This window comes from Phycodurus eques, chromosome 13 (assembly GCF_024500275.1).
Source record: "Phycodurus eques isolate BA_2022a chromosome 13, UOR_Pequ_1.1, whole genome shotgun sequence".
In the NCBI taxonomy this organism is placed as follows: Eukaryota; Metazoa; Chordata; class Actinopteri; order Syngnathiformes; family Syngnathidae; genus Phycodurus; species Phycodurus eques.
In genome coordinates this window covers 25,345,385-25,372,408 of record NC_084537.1, presented here as the reverse complement: position 1 = coordinate 25,372,408, position 27,024 = coordinate 25,345,385, and the positions used below count along the sequence as shown (strand labels likewise).

The 27,024-nt window shown below is 45.7% G+C and overlaps 1 protein-coding gene across 1 annotated transcript in view; it reads right to left on the bottom strand.

The window, feature by feature from the left end:
• Positions 1 to 26,787, bottom strand: part of LOC133412078 (vertebrate ancient opsin-like) — a 32,392-nt gene extending 5,605 nt beyond the window's left edge. The window contains exons 1-3 of the mRNA XM_061695126.1: positions 26,242 to 26,787; positions 20,003 to 20,331; positions 6,729 to 6,962 (exon numbers count right to left, since the gene is read on the bottom strand). Coding sequence (XP_061551110.1) covers positions 6,729 to 6,962; positions 20,003 to 20,331; positions 26,242 to 26,626 — 948 coding nt within the window. The 5' untranslated portion in view covers positions 26,627 to 26,787. The remainder of the gene's footprint in view (positions 1 to 6,728; positions 6,963 to 20,002; positions 20,332 to 26,241) is intronic.
• Positions 26,788 to 27,024: the final 237 nt, after the last annotated feature.

The window sequence follows — 27,024 nt, the reverse complement described above, 5'->3', positions numbered from 1 at the left end:
TCCGAGCAGGAGATTTCGATAAGCAATGCATCGGTCCCCTTTGTGTGTCTGTCAGTAGCCTGCAGCTCATCTAAGAAAGGAGGCAAGCAACATTTCTCCTTAGCTGTCTTAACACACAGACGGGGTTCAGCCGACTAACCGCGCGCACACACATGCACGAAGGTTGGACCGCAAACGGCGAAGACATGCACGAAAACTTCAATGATGGCAGAGAGATGGATGGAACGAGCAGGATGCACTGACGAGGCTCTTCGGGAAGAAAGGTCAGAGGCGTCTCCAAGAGGGTCATCTCAGAATGATCAGATTGCTTTTGGACAGAGCTTTCATCTACAGTACCCGTTCTCATGTTCAGATTTTGCTTCACACTTCCAAGATGTATTGTTTTTGTTTCTAAGTACCGTACAGTGGAACAGAATGTGTCCAACCCTACTTTCCACTTAAACCGACGTTGACAAAATCTGTCAGTTACAGAATTGGCCAATGTTGTTCACTGGCGCTGAGGCGCAATCTCGGCAGAGACTGGGACACAAGTATTTCCGGGTTACAGATACAATATGACTAGATTTCTCCTTTGGTGCATAGGCACAAACAACAGTCAGGACCCGTCCACCCACCCGAAGGCGGAGGGAGGCTACCCTCTCGTCCACCGGGGTTAACCCCAACGTACAGGCAATAAGTATACCCACACCTACTCGGCGCCTCTCACCGTGGGCGACTCCAGAGTGGAAGAGAGTCCAACCCCTCTCGAGAGAACTGGTACCAAAGCCCAAGCTGTGTGTGGAGGCGAGCCAGACTATATCTTGTTGGAACCTCTCTACCTCACACAAAAGCTCGGGCTCCTTCCCTGCCAGAGAAGTGACATTCCACATCCCTCGAGCCAGTTTCTGTAGGATCGCCAAGGTCCCTGCCTTCGGCCACCGCCCGGCTCGCAGTGCACCCCGCCCCTATGGCCCCTCCCACAGGTGGTGAGCCCACGGGAAGGGGGACCCAGGTTACCCTTTCGGGGTTGTGCCCGGCCACCGGGTGCTCGCTTTCGGAAAAAACTAATGGGCATTTTAGGCCACAAAAAAAGCTTTTGTACTGTAGAGTAATATGGCCATGGGGGGAAGTGCTTCAATGTGACAATCGGCTGTAACGGACGACGCCCCGGCCCTTTTAAATCCATTTTGTTTCTGTCCAGAAACCCGAAGTTGACACTTCCGTATATAGAGATACTGCAAAGCTGGTTGCAAATATCATAGGAAGTATTCTGAAGAATGTGTGCTAATTATCTGTGGGGGAAATACAGAATCCGAACTCTCCAGTGGTTTCATAGTTATTTGAATTCTGACTGTCATTTGATTCCTGTTTAATGAATGTAAATGAAGTGATTCCATGCTTGGATGCTTTGTTTGTAGTCATTACTATGATAATAAGATGACTTAATTTGATCCCATAAATTGTGATATTGAGAAGCAGCTCAAAAATCCAAAAAGTGAATAAGTGCGATCTGAGCACTCCAATGAGGAAACAATTTCTGCCACACGCAAGAACAGTACACTCCTTGGATTATAGCTTGGCGGATGCAATATATGGAGTCCAGCTGTGTTTGATTATACTGATTGGACTTGATTCGGAAAGCCACACCCGTGGATATAAGACCTTACAGCTCACAGCGCATATCAGAGCAAATGAGAATCATGAGGTCAAAGGAACTGCCTGAAGAGCTCAGAGACAGAACTGTGACAAGGCACAGATCTGGCCAAGGTTACAAAAAAATGCTGCTGCACTTAAGGTTCCTAAGAGAACAGTGGCCGCCATAATCCTGAAATGGAAGACATTTGGGACGACCAGAACCCTTCCTAGAGGTGGTCTTCCGGCCAAACTGAGCAATCGGGGGAGAAGAGCCTTGGTGAGAGAGCTCAAGAAGAACACAAAGATCACTGTGGCTGAGCTCCAGAGTTCCAGTCGGGAGATGAGAGAAAGTTCTAGACAGCCAACCATCACTGCAGCTCTCCACCAGTCGGGGCTTTATGGCAGAGTGGCCCGACGGAAGCCTCTCCTCAGTGCAAGACACACGGAAGCCCGAGTGGAGTTTGCTAAGAAAAACAAAACAAAACACCTGAAGGACTCCAAGATGGTGAGAAATAAGATTCTCTGGTCTGATGAGACCAAGATATAGACATTGTTGGGCTTAATTCTAAGTGGCATGTGTGGAGAAAATCAGGCACTGCTCATCACATGTCCAATACAGTCCCTACAGTGAAGCACGGTGGTGGCAGCATCATGCTGTGGGGGTGTTTTGGAGCTGCAGGGACAAGGAGACTGGTTGCAATTGAAGAAAAGATGAATGCGGCCAAGTACAGGGATATCCTGGACCAAAACCTTCTCCAGAGTGCTCAGGACCTCAGACTGGGTCCAAGGTTCACCTTAAAAAAAGACAATGACCTTAAGCACACAGCTAAAATAACGAAGGAGTGGCTTCATATGTCATTGTTTTTAAGTTGGGTTGCATCAAGGGTTAAATTATTTTTACAATTCTATGACAATTAAGGTTGTTGAGCTTGTTTTGATTGCAACGACAGTTTAAGCCAGCAATATTTTTTTTCCAATGAGAAAATGGTTTTCTAAATATAAAGCACATTACCAGAGGTGTCAAACTAATTTGTCGTGAGCCACATCAAAGTTAGAGTTCTCCTCACATGACTATGAAAACCATATAAATGTGTCATCACCTCAACATATTATTTCATATACACAATTGCCTCAGCAATTAATTGTTACATATATTAACAACAAATTAAATTTGAAATCCGAAGTCATGGAAAATGGTGGCTCACAAATATAAAGTATACAACTATTGATATCTTTATGTTAAGAAGGTATGTAGTGAAAAAAAATGCTTGCAATATCTGTAAAAAGTATGAAAAGAATAAACGTACTTGGCAAGAAACATGAAGTCGACAGAAATAATAGCTTTAGTGTGTCACAAAAAGTGGTGCGGCAGGCCGGATATGGCCCCTGGGCCTTGAGTTTGACACCTGTACATTAAGGGATGCGTAATCGTGTTTAACCCTGGAAGTTCCACTTCACAAAAACAACTGATGAGAAAACTACAAGTGAAAAGTGACCTTATATTGAATCGCACTTGAAAGCAGATAAAAACAATTTCAACAAAACCTGCGATCATTTGAGTGTCAGCTAATCCAAAGTGTGTTATGACAAAGGTTTGTGGCAGAAATGACGAAGTAAAAAGCGGTATTTATTAATTAAGCTAAGTGGGACATCCTAACTGGATGTGGCATAAGGTGAAAGTTAGAATTTTGATCAGAATGCGAAATGAAAATCAAGACTGAAAATGACCAGATTTTATAATACCCGCCCTCGTTCTTAGCTGCTGAAGGAGATGGTTCAGCAAACCACAGGGCTTGTCAACCTCTCACTCCTAATGAGGCAATTCCAAGCAACAGAATGCATGGAGTAGATTGAAACCTGACCAGCTTGCCAGTATGCTTTCAATATTTATGTTGCAGTTCCTGCACTTATGGGAATTTGGCAGCCGAGTAGAGCTGGTTTGGCTTAATTGGAGCACTTCATGATCCCTTCTCGAATTGAATTGTGCGGCTCTTAATCATTGCAAAGTGTGTTCGAGCGTTCTGCTAAATAAGAGGAGAGAGCAGCGTGTTCCTTTTTTTGGATTTCAAATGTTCATTTCCATTTGAATGAGGCTGCTTAATGTGTGCAAGAAGGTCTCCGAAAGGGAAGACAACTTCAAATGCTGCTCTAAGAATCTGGAGATCGTTCCAAATTGTCAGGCCAGATGTGCGCTGCGCAGCGGGCCGTGATGGGATGCAAGATGTTACAGATGGGCAGAGAGTTAATTAGGCATGGGTAATGTTTCATCTGGACGTTATCCTCTCCGGTGGTTTAGTGTCTGGAACAGACTCTCCCGTCACCTCCAATGACATGCAAAACACCGCTTGTTGACCAGGAATCGAAAAGCGCATTGAGTGAAAACATACCCAGAAGTCCAGCGTCTGGGTGCACGTTCCTGGTGGCCTCTTTGGCTCTCTTGACTACGGGCGCCGCTGATGCACGATGGGAACATTGCACGCCAGCTGTTCCTTGTATCTGTACAGCATTTTTAGTCTTCAACTCGCCTCAACTCACAGTTTCCATAGTAACGGGCTGGGAGGAATTGAAGACTGAAAATGACATACAGGACATTGGAGCGTTCCCGTCAGGCCGTCACAAGTCGCTAAAATGTTTTCTCACACGTTCCGGGAAGGTCGCCCATTTGCGACTCGGCGGAGGTTTTCGGTTGGACAGGTTTAGAGATGGAAAAAAAATGGCTTCTGTTAGATCGCTAATGATTCTGTTTCACAACATACAAACAAAAAAAGTAATGATACAATAACTCGACAAAGTAAATGTATACTTTATCATACACGTTGATGAGTTTGACAAACAACCAGAAAATCTATAATGTAATTAGTTAATAATACTCCAGAATCAGAAATGACCTTAACACCTGAGGTTGATCTGCCTTATCAGGGTTATAGCATGCATGTAGTCACATTGCTTTATAATACAATTCTGACATATTTAGTCTTGTGTATTCCCTAAAATGAAAATGGTAGTCGCCTGCCACTCAGAACACCTGTTGAGAGTTGACATACTTCAGACTTATTTCATTCCGACTGACTGTGCAGCGACATCCGATGCTGAGAGGCTCTGTCGCATAAATACACTTGGAGTGTCTGTATGGGACACCAAGGGATGAGAATGTTCTGGAAATGTAAGCCTCCAGAGTTATCCATTCAACAATATCTGACCTCAAAGCAAATCCTTTTGCGGCAACAGTACAATTTTGCTCATTAAAGCTGATTTTAATTCAACCAAGACTTACAATACACGAAAATAAAACAGTATTCAGAAATGGAGAAGAAAAAATGGATTTCTTACCATTATTATTCTGTGCCGTAAACTCTTACTGGACCTTGAAGTTTAGAGACTGTGGATTGGAATCAATAGTACAAAGATGTAGCATAAGAGTCACACGACTGAACAGAAAGACTGTGTTAACCGCGGCAGTTAATCCACACGCGCGCTTCGAATCCGACGGGGTTCAATGTGTGTTAATCACCGGAGGTCCAACTTGAAGCGTGATCAATGAAACGTCTGTTCAGGTTCACTTCCCGATTTTGTTTGTTTATGTATTTTTGCTTGAATTGTGTCTCTTGTCTCTGACACAGCCCCCAAAAGTACGAGTGCAGCGCTCTGTAGTTTAGTCGGCAATGGCCCTAAACATTTTCCCCTTGTCTGCTAGACCCGTGACAGTTTGCAGTGTTAAAACAACATTTTGGTGCACATTCGTAAGCATGTGACTGAATGAAATAAGAAAACAGCTGTTGCTCTGTGGCTGTGGCAAGACATTTTTCAGAATGTAGACTTTTACAACCATAGGGCATTCTCCTAACAGTTAACAAACTCCACATGCGGTCATGTACTGTGCATCTGCGGAGGGAACTGAACAGCCGCTGGGTAATCAGAAAAAAACAAACATTTTGCGCCATTTTCTATGCCCGTGTGGCATAAAATTGAGTCGCAGCATCCAAAGTACACACTGTCTGGAATGTTGATTTGTGATGTGTGAGGCTTTACCCTCTCATACACCTTAACGAAGGAATGTGCGGCCACAAGGTCAACTTGAACTTCTACTGGAATGGTACAACTGAGATTATATTGGCATTGCTAATCGATTAATTGTGCCACGTGTTAATCATATCCTCATGGGACCTATCTTAAATATTTACCGCTACTCCAAGTGCTGAGGACAGTGCAAGCCCAGGAAAGCGACTTGCCCTGATGGAGTACGGAGGGTACTCCGAGCGCGCGCCGGCGAACTCGCAGGCGTCTTCGCTAAAATCTTCAACCTGCCTCTGTCACAAGCCAGCAGGAGGCTGTTGGAATGGTGGACAGTAAACAAGCTCACACTGAACACCACAAAAACAAAAGCGCTCATTCTTGACTTAACCACTACTCATGGAGGGGTGGATTTCTAGAAAGAATTCACTCTTCCACATTCCTGGGGATGCGCATCTCTGGTCTCCAAACACAACAGCAGTGGCAGCAACTCCCTTTCCCGAATGCTGCTGGAGACCTTCAAGACAGCATCCTGACACGCGCTGGCTTACAGAGCAATTCAGAGAGCATTAAACACAGCCTAGAAGATCACAGGCCGCTCGCTGCCCAATTTCAAGGACTTTACCAGATCTCGCTACCGCAGCAGAGCAGCAAACCTCATCAAGGACAATTCCCAGCCCGGCAAGCACCCGTTTGCTGCCCTCCGGCCGTCTCGACACGGCTCGCGAAAGCCGCGCAATCGGAGGGAGGGCCTTAAACAAAAAGACATCATTCACCACAATACGCTCCTCTGGACTCATCCCTACATTATCCAAGTGCAAGAAGTCCCAAGAACATGATTCATAATATGAATAACATAAGAGTCCAATATTAGTACAACATAAAAATGCAATATCACCATCACGTTACCGCAGCGGATTTTATTTCGTTTTTTTCATTTTTGGTTTTCAACTGACTTCTCCCGCATTTTGCCCATTGGACTTTTTTGTACTACAATTTGAACATGCCTCACGAGAGCCTAGCTCAGTAAGAATCTACAGCTTAGGTCCTCAAAAGGCAGACCGCGTACCAAATCTGAACTTCGACGGCCAGACCTTCCTTACCTGTTTATTCATGAAGACGTATATGACGGGGTTGATGACTGTACTGATCTTGGCCAGGACCGAAGGTACGATGCTGGCTTCGGGCGTGAGCAGGCCCGGCGGTCCGAAAGCGGCCAACAGCGCCATGATCCCGTACGGCAGCCAGCACATAAGGTAGCAGATCACCATGATCACCACCATGAACAAGACTCGCTGCTCCCGTTTCCTGCTCATCGACGCATTGATCCCACTCACCTGGAGAGGGCGAGAGCGTTTAGGGCAGGGCCGTTTCGAGACCCCCAACAACAAAACAGGATGATGGCTAAGCAAAGATTTCTTTTAGTAATTAATGGACATATACAATGAACAGAGATCATTTCACAATGTTTCGTTGTTGACAAGAAGCCCCATTAGGGCGGTTCCCCAATCGTGATGCGTCTCTGCAGCGTCTACGGGGATTTCCAATCGCGTCGTTGGCGTAGACCGACATCAGCCGACTCTCGGGGCCCCTGCTAGCAACGGCGGGTTTGCCGGCGGGTGGTCATCGGCGTGTGTAAAGCGCCGCCAGTGTTTTGTCATTGATGTGGGCCAATGTCAGCAGTCTCTCGGGGGGCCCTTGGCAATTGCCCGGGTGGCCTCGCCGCTTGAGGGGAGGTGAGGGTTTTCACGATCTCCCATGATGAGGAGAGAAGTGGCCGACGCCGAGGAGATGATCAGGGAGAAAGGACGGAGCGACGGGATCGGGAAGCGCCTCAACAGAAACGACTTCATCAGCGAGGCCACAGATTGAATCATCAAAAATGAGATTGTATTTCCTTTATTCTCATCCTCTCCGGATTGTTGGGAAGTGTTGACAGCACAAACCAAATAAAGCCACAAACAAACCAGACAGACACTGATTTTTGTAGTTTTGAGGGTCTCATTAATTAAAGTCATCTGATGGCATCTTTATGTAATTCATATGTTTATTTAGTCAATAAATATACATGCACCATTTATACATTCAACACTTTTGTACAAGGTTTGTACAATTGACCTTTTTAAAGCGGGGGAAACAAATTCAAATAGTTCTAAGTTGAGCTTTTAATATATTGGTGTATAACTTTAACAGGTGCTGCTACATGGGATCTACATTTATATGTGGTTGTTTATGCTGCAAGGCTCTGTAAACTCGTATGTTTGTGCTTTTCTGGCATTATGCATTATTCAGTTTGCCTCCCACTGACCAAGCGAAGTTGCTCCTTTCTGTTGATTCCCTTCCTGTCACTCATTCACTGACATTAATATAAACATATTGTCCTTTTTCTACTACGAATAGTAATATTACAAATAATACTATTCTGTTGCGACACAACGAAAGTCAGTGTTTTCATTACACATCACAAATTGAAAACACGAGAACTTTTTTTTTTAATTTATTTATTTATTTTTTAAGATTATCTTCAAAATAATGTGTCCTTACAAAACATGCCTTGAGTGTCAGTTATAATATCACAAGAAGGTAGGTCATTTCATGTCATGACTAATATGGGTATAATGAGATATTACTTGGGGTTCAAACACCACTGTGCCGTGTGTGTGTGTGTGTGTGTGTGTGTGTGTGTGTGTGTGTGTGTGTGTGTGTGTGTGTGTGTATATGTATAGGGTTTAGTCCCCCCCAGCCCAAAAAAAAAAAATAAAAATAAAAAACCCCATAGACGAAAAGGTGAATCTGTGGATGCCGGACAGTGTATATGCGGGGGTCCACCGTATTTATAGTTGACCTCACGTGCCCAGTATTTGAAACAAAGAGGGTCCGATTTCGTAAGAGGCGTGCAACTGTGCACCAAAGGCGGGTTAGACCCGTGTCGGTAATTTTGTGGATAAGCGCAGCTCCGCTGTGGCCGTGTGTACGGCCGACGTCATCGGCCGCCAAACAAAGCGCCTCCTCTCATTTCCTTCAAATGAGGCACAACTGCAGTCTCGACGACGACGACAACTCTGTGCGGAAGATGACGATGTGTAATCTCAACGATCCGTGCGTGCGTGTAGCATTGTCACTACTCTTGGCCCGTGTGGCAACACACAATGCGAGCGGGTACCCTTATTAAATACATAATGAGCCTGTGAGAACCACTGGTGACTTAAATATGCCCGTGGAGCTCAGGATCTGTCTGTCTGTGCACCAATCAAATGCACCAAAATAACATTAGACCAGGTGTCTTGCGCCAGCATTTAGACGTGGTCTGAACAGGTGTAAATTTAGATCTACTTTCTGCCACCAATTTGTCCCTCCGCCAGGCGCATGTTCAAGGACACTGCCTTGCCGCGGCAGAATGCCCAGCTTGGCTCAGACTGGTCTGCTAATTGGCAAACGCGCAGCGAGCCCTGTCCTAGCGCAAAAATCAGGATCCGCCAGCATTTGCGTTCCGCTGCAGATGCGGCGTCCATAGTGTTTGTGTTGGTAAAAGGTGGGTGGAGAGGAGTATTAAACTGCACATCAGACAAGTTGAATGCCTTTTGCCCCATAACCTAGCTTGTTTGCCATGTGGCACTCCACTGCTGGGCAGTGGCTTCAAGTCGTCTTACATGACATTCGTTCTTTATTTTAATAGTACACACGACACTCATGACATTCGTTCTTTATTTTAATAGTACACACGATAATAGCCGTTTAAAATATAAACGTTTTTTTTTTTTTCATGGCACTTGGCAAATTTGACTGGAAGATTGAGAACCTGACCAGAAAAAGGGCTAGTGTAACCTCTAGTCCAGGGTGTACGGTAGTTCACCTTTATTTATTTATTAAAATGAGAAATTATACGTCAGCAGGGATAGGCTCCAGTGACCTTGAACAAACGATGCATGCAAAATTTGTGGGATGGTGGATGCATGAAGGGTGGATGAGAACAGGAAAATATACATTTGTATCTTGTCTTACAGTGTACAGGGGGAGAGTCGGTGATCATGTGTTGTGAAAAAGTTGCTACTATATATACAGTGCAGGCTTTTTAAATGTGGTTTAATAACCAGAGTCTTCAGGGAGCTTTGGGAAAAGGCCAGCTGAAAAATGAATGTGCTACTCTGGTGGCAAGCAGTTAATTGTTTTTAAAGTTTGTAGGTAAAGGCAGCTGGCACTGAGATTAAGGAGCGTGAACCATTTGAAAGGTGTGAAAGATGTTGTGATTTTTAACAAGGCACCATGCCACCGTTGCTCTTTCTGAGATAGCGGAGTTAAACATTTCAACTCGAGAACTTCAATGTCATTGTCGCAGACAATGTGGCTGCAGTATTGTTTTAATTAGAGCGGCTGTCTTGTGGAATGTTATAGTGAAGAAGAGCAGCCGCAATTAAAGTTGACATTCGACTCTGTTCTCAATATATGTCAACCCTGACCCGCCTGTGGGAAAAGAGCCACATTTACTAATATTATCGAAGAAACCTCATCGGCAGAGGCGAAGGCATATTATTCCATTTTATTGTGCTCTTTTCGCAACATGTTACAAAATTAGGCAAAATCAACTCTTCTTTCTGCCAACCCACATACTGTATGAAGCAACCGCCATTCACAGTGATAGACAACTGAAGAGTCTTCACGTAACCTAACATTATGTTTTCGGAATATAAGGGGAAGCGAAATTACCCGGAGAAACCCATGCAGGCACGAGGAGAACAAGGCGGGCAAATTCCACACAAGAAGGCTGGAGGCAAGTTTGCAACCTTCAACCTCAGAACTGTGAGGTACTTGTGCGAACAGATGATGATTGTGTTGTGGTTACTTTCAGTTTTGACAGGTGGGACAGGGTTTACAGTTTGGGAACAAGGAATGGGAGTTTTATGTTTTTTGAGGACGCCCCAACACGTCCACGAAGATGAGCCAAGTAAAGACATGCCAACCGTGTCCGGTGTGAACTACGGAGTGAACGACATTTGCCCAGGAACTCTCAGATGTGAAAGACAGAGCAAACAAAAAGGCAGATAGTAGGAGAGTACAGTGAGTCGAGTGCGATATATCAGATAAGTTGTTTGAAACATGAAAAAGTGTTCCAAAGTTGGTTAAGTACATTTCCCAGCAGAGGCGAAAGCAAGGAGGACATTCGACATTACCTCCCCCAATTTACATAGCAATTCAGGATTTGAGGCAATTTGGAGAGTCGGGCTCAGACGACGCTGCCGAGGGCCTCAGCTTATACGCTGAAAACCCAAAGTCGAACATTCCAAAAGTACGACTATTTGGAGTCCCGTCAAGATGTTCTCAGCAAATTTCATGAAACTTCAGCTTATGAGAAACATCTCAAGGAGGACCTTTTCATTGGCTTCACTTTTGGGATATTTTGTGAGGACAATATGGAAAAGTGTGATCATAACCACAGAATCGCATTTACTGGCTTCTCACGACAACAGGAGCTTCAAGTCGAGTCAAGTTTTATTTGTGTGGCCCTCAATCACATACGAGTCTCCAAGGTCTTCACAGGGCCCTCAGCTTCACAATTAAGTAAATATCAATTACATACATGATGAAATTTACAAAGCAGATGCTCATGTAATTGGCAAATGACCATAGAGGTTTTTTTTTTGGGTTTTTTTTTTTTTACTTCCGTGAAAATATGTACTGCTTCAATGTTGACTGACAATTTCATGCCAACGAAGCAGCTCATCTTAAATCTCACGATGTGTTCCCATGCTGCCCACTAACAGACATACAAATGATAGCGTATACTGTATATCAAATAGCTTTAAAAGCTACCAAAGTGACCAAGCCACCGGTGGGGCTGGTGGGCGCGTGGTGCCCTATCTGTCGGGCGCCCGGGACCGCTCTCCCTTCCTTTCTGGGTGGGGCCCCTGTCCTCATCGTGCCGGCACAGCATTTCCAGCAGGACACCTCTGATCTTTATTGTGGATGCGAGACGGTGTCTGTCGAGTCCCCCCCCCCAAAAAAATAACGTTTTGAAAATATTAAAGCATCCCAGAACATATTGTGTTTGACTTTAAAAGTACTGCTATAGCTTCAAACGTGGTCAAACTTCAGAAAAAAGCTGTTCTTTGAACTATGTGACACTTTTTTTTTTTTTTTTTTTAACTGCCTCAAACCCACAGACTTTTGGAAAACATAAACCTTTACGCAATCATTTAAAGCAATTAGTATCTACTGAAAAGATGTTTTGCAGGAAGGCAACACTCGTGACTCCAGGGAGAGGTGAGCTCAAGCTTCTTGGTGAGACCGCACGGATTTAGGAGTGGCGCAAACGGAGATGACAGCCCTTGTACAACGATGTTCCCTGTCTGTAAATGGAACATGGAACGCGTTTCATGTTCGTATCAAGTCGAAATAAATGAGTTACACTACATTTAAAGTTGAAATGCTGCAAGCCATTTACTGCATGTGTCTGATTTGAAAGGGAGGGGGAGGGGGGGGGGGGCTTGACAGATAACTTAAGCACATCTCATGCAAAGCTTTTTTTATATATGATCACTTGCATAAACATATCATTTCTGCCATTAATATGTCCTTGAACTTCTGGATTGTGACAGAAAATGTGGGATTTACAAGTACTTCAGGGCAAGCGTTGCACTCTCTAACTCAATTAAAGTGCCACTTTTTGTCTCAGCCATCATTAGAAGTGGAAATGATTCCATATATTTGAAAGTACAACTTTTTTGCTGTTCCTTTTGAATAGTTTGAGCCTTTTTTTGTGTGCCTTTGGTGCAACTTTGACAGCAGCCTCGACATGACAATATCAAAGCTAACCAGACTCTTGACACCACAACATGAACGCATCTCTTCGACGTATCCCAATTTATGGATCTTCCAACATCATCTACTTCACCGCGGGGTAAGTGTGCTGTGTGCACTGATTAAAACAAGACAAACTGTGAGCCACCAACTTAGTGGAGCGGTGCGGCAATGAGGAGGGAGAAACCATTCAATTTTGCTCTGATCCACGTGGCCTTTTTTCCTTCAATTCAGTGCGACAACAATGTAACGTTCACATTTTTTACGGGCTGATAGATATATTTTTTCCCGCTAGGAGGAGGAGGAGGTCTCACATTATCTGGAAAAGTAATTTCATTTCCCATTCTTTCCATTCCCTTAAGAATCGATGCGCACACAGTAGCACTTAGTGGTGCAGTAATCGTTTTTAGATTTTCTGGGCACTCCCCTATAATTCTGAGTTGCATCTAGTAAAGGTGCTCAAAGCGAAAGCGACGGAGTTTTGCGAGGCTTTGGAGTTGTCTTTGTGAGAAACAATCTGTGCTTTATCAAATGACTAAAGCTGTAATCATGTAAATTTCCAAAAGCAACTCATTTCACTGCACATTTCTCCCCTAGTAATGGAATGGACTTGTAATTACATTGCATAATCTTGTTACATGTACAAGCCCATGTCATATACTGCCCCCGTAGCTTCATTATAGTAGCCTGGACGGCTCTTTGCGTCCTCTCTCGCTCCGCCCTCCCCTCTCTGTTTTCAGCACCTGTCTCCGATCAGCCTCATCACCACCGGTGTACATAAGCCTGTTCCAGGAAATCCTCGTCAAAGTATCGCAGTCTCTCCTAGCGGCACCACGACCCACCGTACTCAAGTAAGCCACTTAACTCCTCGTTCCCTCGTTAACTCTTGTGTCTCCCCGTTCCCAGGCGGCTGGCATGACCCACGTCATGCCAGCCGCCTGTTCTGTTCACTGCCTGCCACCTGCTCACGCCGTCGCCGACCGCAGCCTATCCCAGCTATCTTCGGGCGAGAGGCGGGGTACACCCTGAACTGGTCGCCGGCCAATCGCAGAGCGCATAGAAACAAACAACCATTCACACCGACGGGCAATTTCGATTCCTCAATTAAGCTATCACGCATGTTTTTGAGATGTGGGAGAAAAGCCACGCAGGCACGGGGAGAAGATTCAAAGGCCGGGATTTGAACCCCGCAACCTCAGGACTGTGAGGCAGACGTGCTAACCAGTCTTCCACATAAACAGATACTTTAAAAGGGACTGGAATCTTTAACTGGCGAACCATATGAGTGTTGGCGCCGCTCCTTCTCCAATTCAGAATTGTCGGCGGGCATGTCCGATATCTGGAGGAGAGAAACGCATGAACTGAGTGCAGCTGGGGCAGCAGCACAGTCGCACAGAAGCGATCGGACCTCTTGGGCAAGCGACACAATGGCAAAGCAGCCCAGAAAAAGACTTCACTGTTCTTCACTTGACCTTTGTGACAACGTTACGTGTGATTCCACATCCAACCATAAACTGTAAAAAAAAAAAAAAAAATAAAATGTACTTGTGCAAATTGCAAACTGCACGTGAACAAAGCATCTAATATCGCTAGAGGACGGAGGAAGTAAAACGCTTGATTACCACAGTCAGTTCAGAAAAAACATTGATCATGAAACGTGCAGTGAAATGTTTTCTATATTAAGTAGAATGGGACATCAAAATTGAAATGACACTGCGGTCTTATAATTTCTAATACAACCAAAAATGTAAGAGGAAGAATACCCTTCAAAAGTCTCACAGAAACCACTAACGTTCACCACTACTGCCAGACTAGCAAGATGCTATTATTAGCCGCTGTATCTCGATTTTCCGTTGACGAGATGGGTCATTCGTGTGTTTTAATGTATTAATATTAGTGTGTGTAAATCATTCTGACACTTCGCTCAGCCGTTAAGAATGTCAAAATGTGACTTGAAACGGTTTACGAATGGCAGCACCATGGATTCGTTCCAACGGATTCATTGAATTGGACGACGGTCAATCCAATCCAATCTCCAGTTTCCAGTCCATAATTTGCTAATTGTTATCGTTTCAAGTATCTCAATGAGCAGCCTTTACGGGCTGTTGAAGAGTCACATCAAACCGAGAAGCCCACTATATTCCTAATATGTCTTATTGCCAAATGGTTTGCACTTTTCTGCTACTTTGAACTTCTAACTTTCTTTCTTTCGAAAGTCGAGATGAAAGCTTTGGACATTGAAACGTTGAGGTTGTTATTTTCAGACTTTCTGTCCCACTTTGCCATTGGGCCAAATGTGAGGGGAATTAGAAGATGCGCCATATATGGCGTTTTGATGGCAGCTGTCGAAACATCACAGGACTGATGACTTTAGCTCAAGTCGCTTCTAATTAGTGCTTTGACTGACTGGGTCACCAATGCACGTAGGAACACTTTTTTTTTTTTTTTTTTAAACGAACATTATAGTGAATGTATGCCATACGTAAAGTGTAGATTGAGTGTAGAAAATTCCTCTAAATACAAGCGTACCAGAGTAAAGTGGGAGCTGAAATACCACAAGGTTATTTCAATATCCAACTGCTCTCATTCTAATCAGCTTTAATAATTGAAGAGGAGTAAATGGCCCTGGGCCTGCCATCAAATGAGCACATCTCAATTTTGGAGTCCCCTCCTCAAAATGATCCTTCAAAGCCTACAGCTACATGCCACTACAAGTTTGCACTCACAAAAAGACAACACTCGATTTCAGTTCAGTTTAAACTCACGGTGTGACGTCGACAAATACGTCAAAGATCGGGAGCGGCACACTCGCAACCATCATTTAAAAAAAATGATTCGGTTTATAACCGGGCACTGTTGTCCAAAACTGAGCCATGAACAGCAGTCAACAGTCTCAGCGAGCACCAGTCAATTTAGACCAGTTTCACAACCTTTATTGAGCCATGGCAGCCATTTTACATGAGAAAAAAATCTCCACACACCACCAAACAAAAACGTCATGGCTAAAAACATTGGCACCCCAGGGCTCCCAATGTTTTTAGCCATAATAGTATAAAAAGACACATAGTTTTTCCCTCCTGACTGTCTGACATGAAATCAGACTAAACCTTTCCTGTTTTAGGTCAGTTTGGATAACCAGGCTTATTTCTATTTGCTAAACAGCAGAACAATGAGTTTCCCCCCCCCCCCCGTTATATAGTGTATATTATATATATATATATATATATATATATATATATATATATATATATATATATATATATATATATATATATATATATATATATATATATATAATATTGGCATCGCAGGCATGCCAATCTTATGAGCCATGATCATAGACAGTGACTAAGGACGTGGCCTGATTAAGAATAGCGAAAATCTGCAGACAATGACGCCCATTATAATTGCATTGAAAAAAAACAACAGCAGCTTATTATTTTTTTTAACTCCAAAAATTCTTTCCTGCGGCACATCTGGTGCTCTATCGCAGTAATGTGCACATTGAAAAATACACTATGTACTAGTTATTAGATGAAATACATCTTCCCCTTCATTCCTTTTTCTCATTATCGAAATTATATACCATATAGCAAACTAATTTCAATTACTGTACCTGGTGTCACATTGGAATATTTACATATGGCTTAATACATTTATGTCCCTAAAAATGTTGATTTTTCCCCTAAAACACCTGCTATTCTTACTCTCTGATCAGAGTACATCTTGTCGACCTTCCAATGTTGACTGGGAAAAGCTTCGCCATCCAACAACCGGACACAGGATGGATGATGGAATTGAAACAAAGTCCCAAGATTGAAGCATTATCCGGCTTGCAAAGATAAAGCTGGACTCCATCTCTGGTGGCTTTGGGTCACGCTGCCTCAATTGATTTGGCAGAGGAGCACTCCCCCCCCCCACACAATTTTAAAAAGGTCCAACTTGATTACACCTTCTTCCCATGCGATTACATCTGTCTCTCACGGTTTTAAATGGATTTTGTGAGTTGGCTCCACCGACCTCTGCTCGGTAGACGTGTTCCTCACTAACGTTATCAATTAAAGATTCAGCAAAGTTGATAGCGTCTCACAGCTTTATCTGAAGGCGCAGCTGTCCACATTTATGTCCCGCTGGTCTACTGGAGCTGCCCCATTTGGAGCATGGCTGTGACCGGTGATGAAGTGCCGTGAAAAAGTCTTTGCCCCCTCCTCAAATTCTTGTTTTCGTGCATAGTTTCATCATGTTAATGTTTAAGATCGTCAGTCCAATATAACTATCAGACAAAGATAACCCAAGTAAACATATTTTATTTACTAAGAAGGGGAAAACAAACTATTCAAAGCTACCTGCCTCCCCACCTGAATTTTCAAACGGCGAAGGAGGAAACTGAAGCGAGGCAAGCGCGCGTGTGTGTGTGTGTGTGTGTGTGTGTGTGTGTGTGTGTGTGTGTGTGTGTGTGTGTGTGTGTGTGTATATATATGCACGCCACCACAGCCGGTCCGTGAGAAAAATGCCGATTCCTAACCGGTCCGCGGTGCAAAGAAGGTTGGGGACCACTGCTATGAAGGATTGTGGAGTGAGGCGCATCGGGAGCAGAATTGGATATCAATAGATTGTTCGATGCGTAGCTGCCTCACGCTTTAGCCACTAGTTTACTTCGTTAACAAATACAGTTCAGCTCGGCCAACGATATTCTTTTGGCAGTACATCAAACTCATTTGAAACAGCATTTGAAAATATAACTATACATGTATTATGATTATGATTTTTTTTTTAAACAAAACATGTTCTTTGTTGCCGGCACGGCGGTTAAAATCTCTGTGGAGTTTGCTTGTTCTACCCGTGCTTGCGTGGGTTTTCTCCGGGGACTCTGCTTTCCTCCCACATCCCAAAAACATGCGTGGTAGGTTGATTGAAGACACTAAATTGCCCGTAGGTGTGAATGTGAGTGTGAATGGTTGTTTGTTTGTGCCCTGCGATCGGCTGGCGACCGGTTCAGCGTGTACCCCGCCTCCCGCCCGAAGATAGCTGGTATAGGCTCCAGCAGCCCGCGACCCGCGTGAGGATAAGCAGTAAAGAAAATGGATGGATGGATGGATAGATGGATGTTCTTTGTCGTTAACTTCTCCCAAAGTGGATCGCGACGTTGGAACTATAGAAAATGCGGCTCCCGGGGTGATAACAGTTGAATTGCTGCCGTAAAATATCTCCACAAGGCTGACACGGCTTCTACTTCACCTGCCTGGAAGCAAAATGTCAGTCTGGTAAAGTGGAAGCAGTGTCGTAGTATCGCAGCATTTTTTAAATTGTTCTGAGTACAGATGGTCACTGATGGTGTCGCGGTCCACTCGCCTGACTTTGGTGCAGGCGGCGTGGGTTCAGTTCCCACTCAGTGATGGTGTGAATGTGAGTGCAAATGGTTGTCCGTGTCTATGCGTGCCCTGCGACTGACCGGCGACCAGTTCAGGGTGTAGCCCGCCTTTCGCCCGAAGTCAGGTGGGATAGGCTCGGGCGCCCCGCGACACCATCCAGCATAAGCAGCATAAGCAGATGCACAGTATCGGCACGGATACCGATACTGGTATCGGTACATCACGAGAGAGTGGAGAGCACTTTCCCACATAGTGTACATGCGATGATGTCAACTTCACGCAGCTGCGCTATCGGGAGCCTTGGCTAGAGGCGCTATGCTGCCAAGTTGTCCTATTTTCATGAATGGGATGTACTCCTCGATCCCACAAGAGACTTTGCAAATTTGGCACACATTCTTGTGTATGGATGAAATGAATGGATTTTGACTAGCAAAAGTCAAGTGACTGTGAGATGTCCTCCTTTGCAGCCCCCAGAACAGGACAGCTTGGATGGAATTTTATTGCATCCTGGCAGGCCGCCTGCTTGGACCAAGAAACCAACTGATTAGAATTTGGTTTTCAAAGGTCAATGTCAGTGTGGCCAAAACTTAGGAACAACAACATGATACACAAATATGTTGAAGGACAAAATTATGAAGCTTGCAAAACGTCAAATGGTCCGATACAGTAAGTTCAATTCTGACTTTAGCTTATTTAGCGTGCTGAACGAATACTTCTCTGTAAGCGTAACTCACAGCGGTCTGACACAAAACACTCCAAAAAAGAACTACGAACTAGTTCATGTTTGGAACGGCGAACATAAACTAGTTTGCGTAGAAAATGAACTTTCCCATCACTGCTCATAAGAACACTCGTGTTCAAGAGATGGCACGAAAGGCCCGACCTCTCTCACCTGGAAGAAATTATTTTACTTGGCGTAAAGTAGGTGGTTCCATTTTTTTCATCCCAAGAGTACATCATTTGCATTGAAATGTTCTCCAGTACCCTGTGCCTACTTTGGGTGATATGAGAGCGGGTCATTAGCATTACCAAACGGTCTGAGACTGGGCTGGGCAAAATGCTTGTGGCAAATGAATTTACCACACGACTGCTGCAAGGTGCCCGCATTTGATGCGGACCTCACAAAACCAGGGCCCGGCAGTCCCGGCCAGATTCTCAAACTAGCGCCCCGTCCCCTTCTCTTTCATCTCTCTGCCTGCTACGCTTTCTCTTGATATCTTCATTCCCACATCGCACCACACCCCCTCTGCGCTCCACTTCTAACTGTGTCACATAGCCTAAAGGATGTTGGAGATTTTTAGCGCATGAGTGAATTGCTAAAAATCATCAGGGTCTATGAGTTGCATAATTCAGACCATTGGTTTGGGAGCGCACGTGTGAGAACCACAGCTATAACATAAAGTGCCATTGTATTATTATTATTATTATTGTGCATGCTTTTGGTAGCATTATAAGACCTTTTTTTTTTAAATTAAAGAAAAAACTTATTATTGTTATTCTACCGACCTAGGGCAAAGTATAAGCGGTTAATAAGATCAGTCACATTTGGCTGTAATTGAGCTTGATCCCTGAAATACTATTCCTAATGTACATAGCTCACAAAACGTTAGGGATATTCGGCGTTCGGGAGAAATTTTAGGATGAACCAGTTTCGAGGTGGCCGTCCTGGGCTGAAACATTTCACGTAAATGGTAAATAGACGTTCAGAACAATAAATAGCCTCTGACAATACTTGTATAATATTTTATATAAGATTTTCAAAGAAACATTGAAAATGAGTTCGATGCACCGCCAAACGCTTATTCCCCGCCATGACGTCCGCTAGCCAGAGGCTGAGCTGCGCTGTATTTGTTTACAGTGTAAACTAGTGGCTAAAGTGCAAGGAAGCTACACTTCCTGTCGCTTACCTAAGCTAATACGTTCCATGTTCCTCCATCCCGACACCCCCGCCTGCTCTGCCGGGAAGCGACGCTCATCTGCCACTGACCTGCTCTTCATCCCAAACACCAAAATCTGGACTGGAAATCTTCGCTGGCCGAGGCTTCAGTGCCGCAGCCCGCCACCTCTCAATTAAAAATGATATCAAGGTGAGGATACAGTGGAGTGTGCGCGCGGGAGCATTTTGTTTTGACAAGAGGTACGCTTGAGCTCACTTGCATTGATTGTGAGGGTGGCGCAAACCTTCTTCCCCGCGCCCTTTTTTGACTCACCCGTCTGATGGCGCACAGCAGCTTTCCGTAGCAGAACACGATCACCAACAACGGCACAACGAGGCAGAAGATAAACAGACAAATGATGTAAGACACGTTATTCGCCGTCTTGGCTTTCCAGTCCACAGAGCAGGTGGTCCCCGGACCTTCTGGACCATAGCGACTCCAGCCAAAAAGCGGCGGCAGGGTCCAGACGAGGGAATAGAGCCAAGAGAGGGCGATGCCCAGCCCGATCTTACAGTAGTTGGACGAGTCGGCCTCAGTGGGGGTCATCATGGTACTGTAGCGCTCATAGGAGAGGACAGCCAGAGAGATGAGCGAAACAATGCCTACAGTGAGATAATCAATATTTAGACTCATCATACACACCACTGTCAACAAATAGTTCAACAAAATACCACTTAATAGGGTGACTTGTGCCGCAAAGCAACATCGCAGTCCTTCACGTTAAAATAATAGCCTTTGAACAGCGGGCTAGAAAGGTCGTTGTTTTCATTGGAATTTTATGTATCCAAAGTACTCGCGGTATCGGCATCTGTGAGTACTCAATGAGTGAATACTCGTACTGGTCTTGGTCTGAGGGAAACAAACCAAAAAAATAGTATCGAACATCATATATTATCATCAATACACCCGAACGGAGGATTCCCAAATGCGCATTTTACTGCTTCATTGCAATTGCTCATCGGCATTTCACTGCAATGCCAATCAAGTTGTGCCGCTATCTAATCTAATATCCATCCGTTTTCTGTCGCGCTTCTCCTCACGCGGGTCGCGGGCGTGCTGGAGCCCATCCCAGCTGTCATCGGGCAGGAGGCGGGGTACACCCTGAACCGGTTGCCAGCCAATCGCAGGGCACCTACAAACAAACAACCATTCGCACTCACAGTCACACCTACGGGCAATTTAGAGTCTCGGATTAATGCATGTTTTTGGGATGTGGGAGGAAACCGGAGTGCCTGGAGAAAAGCCACGCAGGCACGGGGAGAACACGCAAACTCCACACAGGCGGGGCCGGGGATTGAACCCGGGTCCTCGGAACTGTGAGGCTGATGCTCTAACCAGTCGGCCACTAATCTAATATGCATATCAGAAAACAACAACAACAACAATGTGTTTATTATACAGCCATTGTAGGCAACATTCGGGTATTCATTGTTATATTTAACAATAACAATTACCGGTACATGTTATTTTCCATTGCATTTTATATTTTAAACTGGGTGACATGTTATCTTACATATTAAAGACAATGGTAAAAAGAATCCTATTCAATTTCTTTTGTAAACTTGTGGAAAAAAACAACAACAACAACAAAAGAGGGGGGCGCCATATTGGCTCTGCACTTGATAGCAGCTGCTCTGCAAATCCCAATATTTGAAAAACCGTCTTTGCTGCAGTCAAGAAAACATGCAATGGTCACGACATCCTGTTACCTCTGTAAATCCCTTTTTCATTATTTTCGAGCCGTGGCCACCAGATGCTAAATCTACACCCTTGATTCCTTTGCCTTAGTAGGGTGCCATCTGACATTTGACAATCGCAAAACTATTTTCCCAAGTGTGAAAGTAAACAATGGGATTCTATATTCTTTGTTGTCGAGGTTGTTGCTGTTTTATTATTCTTCGATTTATTTCTTTTTCTTCCTTCTTTTTATTTTCACACATTTGAGATCGGTTTGCATGGTGAAAAGACACATGCATGCTGTGGGGATCTTCTCCTCTTGTCCCTGTGTTCGCTGTTCCGGAATCTGTGGGGGCGGGACTTTTCTTCACTCCTTCCTGATCTCGGGGGTGTGTGTGTGTGTGTGTGTGTGTGTGTGTGGGTGGGGGGGGGGACCACCTCCCGGGGAGTATTGGTGGTGTGATGGTGACTCGCCCATGTTCTGTGGTTGTCTTGCCTGGGCCCCCCGCTCTGGCCGCCGGTGGGGGCGCTGGGGCCCCCCTGTCTCTCCTCGGCCCGAGCACTACAGCCCCTCGCGACACTCATATTTCATTGTTGGAGATAATGGAATGATTTACTTCTCTCGTCCGGTTCACAATTAGTGCTTTGTCTTTTGTCTATGTTTCTCTCTCCCTTCTCGAAACTTTGTTCTGTTCGACTGATCAAGTCTGATTCTCAACAAACCTCAATTAGAATACCACAGCGGAAGCTTCAAAACTCCACCGTGACACAGTAAAACTGTTCCGGCATGAAAGGGAGACAGATTTTCCATTCCGCTTGACCTAACAGCCGAACAGGACAAAAAAAAAAAGAAGAATGATTTAGTGAGCAGATTTTTCAGTCCCCAGATATTGCAAATTGCAAAAGACAGCTGGCTTGTTTATGGCTTGTGCTTCTGTTTGATGTGCTCTGATGGCAACAATTGGCCAACTTATTTCACTTCATTGGAGCCTTTCCCCGTTTGTTCTCTCGCTGTAGTACATCAAAGAGCGGGCAGAGGATTTCTGGCCCAATACGAGAAGAACGTGCGCCTTCTGATATTCCGGCAGATTGTAACTTTAGGCAAAGGTCAAAGTTAAACGCTGCCCACTGCATATAACAAATGTCGTTTCCGACAAATTGATGGTCTGCCTGTGCTTTGATTTGTCGGGCGAGCGTTCTGATGCGTCGGCGCGGAATGTTCTCATCCCCTGATGGCAAATAATGATCCTCCCGCTTGATCAATAGCGCCTTGCATTTGCATGTTTGGAATGTGTCGTATTTTGCTCCTGGCTGGTACCTTTGCCGCAATAGAGCCCAACGTTGCCCGCTATGCTCCCACAAGAACCAGCATAGCAAGTGCAATTGAACTTCGTTTGGGTTTAACCGGTCACCGAACGACAGGAGTTGAAAGCTGCCCACTGAATACGGTTTAACATGAGTTTGTTTCCGCTTAACTCTGCACAGTACACAATATGTAGTGTACTGCTACTAGTAGTAGTCATGCGGTTATCCAATCTATAATCTTTATCATGATTATCCGTAATTATCTAGCAGCAATGAATGATGAATAACTCAAACAGCGTGCCCCTTTCACATTTGAACTTTTGGACCAGGCCGCTCCAACAGTATTACAGACCGCTAAAGTTGCCGATTGCGCCTCAAGTCCGCATGCTCAAATCTACGAATCTAAATGTAATCACTTTTTTCCAGGAATGACATTTTCCTCATTTTCTGTTGTTGTATGCCAGCACTGACTGCCTAAGGCGACGTGCTGTCGTGTCATGCTGAGCCCAACTTCACAGCATCCCAAATCAAAAGGCACCAGCTTCATCCAATTTCCCCAAATCGAGCACATTGTACGACGGGACAAAGACAAGGAAAGGATCTTTATTCGGCCCCGGCTGCGACGCCGCCCCGCGTCTCCGTCTTATGCGATCCAGAGCGCGACGCGTTCGCGCTCTGGATCTCATCTCATCGCCGATACTGTGCGTCAGACATAAAGAGGGACTGAATCCAAAGCACGGGATTGCGCAATGGCCCGCGTCTTGCGATGCAAAACATAACACCGCTGTGATCCCGCTAGGCCAGCCTCCGTTCACATTTGTGTCTCGACTCTCTTTGACCTTTATGACGCTGCGTGATGTTCTTTGTTCTCTCGCCACGTGAAGCTCACTTTTCGCCATCATAACAAATTACACAACACAACCTGTGCCAGGTGTTGTGTCTCCGCAAAGCCCCTCTCGCTCTCCTCTGTGGACGGGCGCATGCTCATCCATCTTTGTGCTGACATTATCGATATCCGGGCGAGTGTGTGCGCATGAAGGCAATCTGACTTCAGTATGCAGCAAGTGGGCTCAGCACTGTCTGCAAGGTTAACCCAGTGACGGCGAGCAGGAGTGCGACAGCATGCACGGACACGCAACGCAGCATCGATGGAATTGAGAAACAAGAGAGGCCACGTCATCAGATGTGATCACGGCAAACGGGAAATACATTCTATGAAATAACAGCCGCGCGTCCGTGGCCCCAAAAATGCCCGGGTTTGTGCTCCTGATCGAATAAGTTCAATCCGCCGCTCGACCGAATGAAAAGAACGCTCGCTGTGAGTCGCAAGACGATCGCAGCCAAATCATCGCGGGACGAGAACACAACAGATCGAGACGACGAGCCGGTCGTTGGCAGCGATGCCCTTGAAACTGATTTCCGGCTTCCGACCACATCAATCGCTTCAAAAGCGAGGAGAGGCTTTGTCAACGCTTAAGCCGACGTGTTCCCATTCCGGTCTTGGACCTCACTGGTCCCTGTGCTGTTTTCATGAGCCCATTCGGGGATAAGTCACCCATAAGCAACGCAGATGCTAACGATGTCTCGGCGTTATCTCGTTCGACATACAGCTCCTGTCAATTGGCTCCTACGGAGGTTAATCAAACGCATCTTCGGTTTCGGTTTCCCAGCAGAGCGCTGGAGTTCGTGAGGTTGTGGCTGCAATCCGGACATTGTCGAGCACGCCGGGTGAACGTTTCGGCGTTTCGCAAGTCAGGCAGCAGAGTGGCCAGCGACGGCGGAAACAAACCGAACTTAACGTTACGATGACTCACACTCGCCCGGCGTCGTCTTTCGTCTCGCCATTTGGGATGTGCGCGTTTCGCCCACTTAGCTCTTGAGCCTTCTTAAAGAAGGCCAAGTGTCGGATTTCAGTGTCACAAATAGTTCCAGCCATGTTTTCAAAATCTGCTTTTTAACGCGCGCTCCTGCCAAAGATTTATGAGCCCTGTCACAAAAGTTGCAGCGGAGGAAAGTTACGATCGGCCAGCGCAGCTTATTGCGAATGCCCCCGGTACGACTTTCTGAAAATGTGTGAATTCTTGATTAAATGTTCCTTTGCGATCCTATTCAAAAGGTCACCGATAAAGGCGACGTGCTTTCATTGTGAAATGTTTCGACGTAGCGAGCGGGAATTTGGGCGGATGGACGGATTCGTCCTGTGTTGCACAAACGAGATAAATGAGGAAGAACAGCGCTGACAGATGCAGACGCTGACATTTTGCGCTTACAACAGTTGTGGGGACGGGGCTTTGTCATACAACCCATTTCATCGCACAATTCCTGACGATGTATTGGTCACTCACTCATATTTGTCGTCTCGAAATGAAGACGATACAGTACGGAGTTATTTCCTCTCGGGCCCTCGCTGGGATTATTGACCGCATACTTTCTAACAAATGGCAAGATTGTTTTTAATGCCGAAGAGTCAAGAAAGGAGTTGTTCAATTGTTGAAATTTCAATTTCCAAACGAGGAGGAGTTCAAATATGAAAGGGTTTATGGGGATCGTCAGGACATTACAAATAAATCAGCAAAGACACTCGCTGTGCAATCCACACGTGACTTGTCGCCCGACAAAACCTAATATTCTGTTTGAGTTTTACAGCAATGTCCCGGACCCCTCCCGCAACAGGTGAAATCCGTCACATGGATATTTCTGCGGATTTTAAAGCTAATTGAACGTCCCCACACTCTTATTCTAGATCTTCCCCACACGCTTATGAACACTTTCTATACCCCTAGAGACTTTTTCAACTCTTACACATTCAGTAATGCACAGTATCACTGTAGCCTATACATTTGATTCCTTGCAACATGTGTTTTAATGACTTTTTCTTTACGGTTTTAATATTTTGGGCTGCCACACACACACACACACACACACACACACAGAAAAAGACAGTTTCGACTCAAAATCCTGCGCCATGCGAATATGAAAGCAAAAAAGTCTGCAATACACTCAATCCGCAATAGGTGGACGGCATAACAGCAAGGGACCGCTGTCATTAAATGGGTTCTTGTTTGCAGCATTTCGACTGGCGCACCACGCAGAAGCTTGTTTTCTTCTCAGCACCTGGGCCAATTTGTTTACGATCCCAGCAAAGGTGCACCGGGGTTCTTATCACAAAGAGTCCCGAGCGAGCATCTCTTGCCTCTCATCTGTTAGCGCACGATAACGTGGATTTAGCGGCCAATTAGGAGCCGAATCATCCGAAGAAGCCAAATAGGCCGCTGATAAGCAAGCACGCAACATGCAGTGCGGAACGAGGAGCCCTCCAATAGGACCAATGCGCAAGACGTCCCGGCGCGGTGCGCAACTGCGGGCTCGATGATTATGATCATGCTGAGCGGTCGTAGCAACAATTAAGCGCAATACAAAGCGCTTTGCCATTTCGTCCACTTTCTAAGAAGGCGACGTCATTTTTGAGCATAGTGGCCGCAAGAAAAGTCGGGGGTGTCAATGCGCAAAGCTTTGATTCGGTGACTTACCGAAGAGCGAGTTGGCGAAGCCGTACCACACGCAGCCCTCGGCCCCGATCAGCCACCGTCCCTGCGTGCTGGCCGCGAAGCTGAACGGCGTGCCCAGCACGCACACCAGCAGGTCGCTGATGCAAATGTTCACCAGGAGCAAGTTGATCGGCGAGCGCAGGATCTTGTAGCGCCAGTAGAGCAGCAGCACCAGCGAGTTGTTGAGCAGTCCCAAAGCGCCGATGGAGCCCAAGCACACGGCCACGATCAGGTGGCCCGTCGGGGTGAGGCTGGAGCGCGCGGTGCCGCCCCCCGGGTCCGCGTGCCCTCCCGCCGCGGCTCCGGCGTGCAGGGCGCCGTTCAGGCTGCTGATCTGCGCGCAGATGCTCGAGTCCGACAAGAGCATCGCGGCGGCGGCGGCGGCGCTGGATGCTAATTAGACGAGCACAATGGCGCCGCACTTGTTGGTGGCCTTTCTCTTTGTGTGTGTGAGTGCACGCAATTCGTTTGGAAAAGAAAGCGGCATTGTTCGCTGGAGAACTTTATTTTCTTGTCACAACTTGTCCAAGTGTGTGAGAGGTGACGGGGGGTGACTGGGGGCGGGGGGTAAAGAAGCCCAAAGTTTGCAAAGGCTTAATTGGCGTGGCAGCGCGCGCGCACACTCGGGCTCGTGCTCCCTTCCCTCTCTGGCCGTGTTTAAATCAGAAGGCTGATGACGTCAGGGGGCGAGAGGGGGGAGAGGGCACCAATCAGACCCTCCTCCTCCTCCTCCTCCTCCTCCTCATCAAGATCCGCTCAACGAAC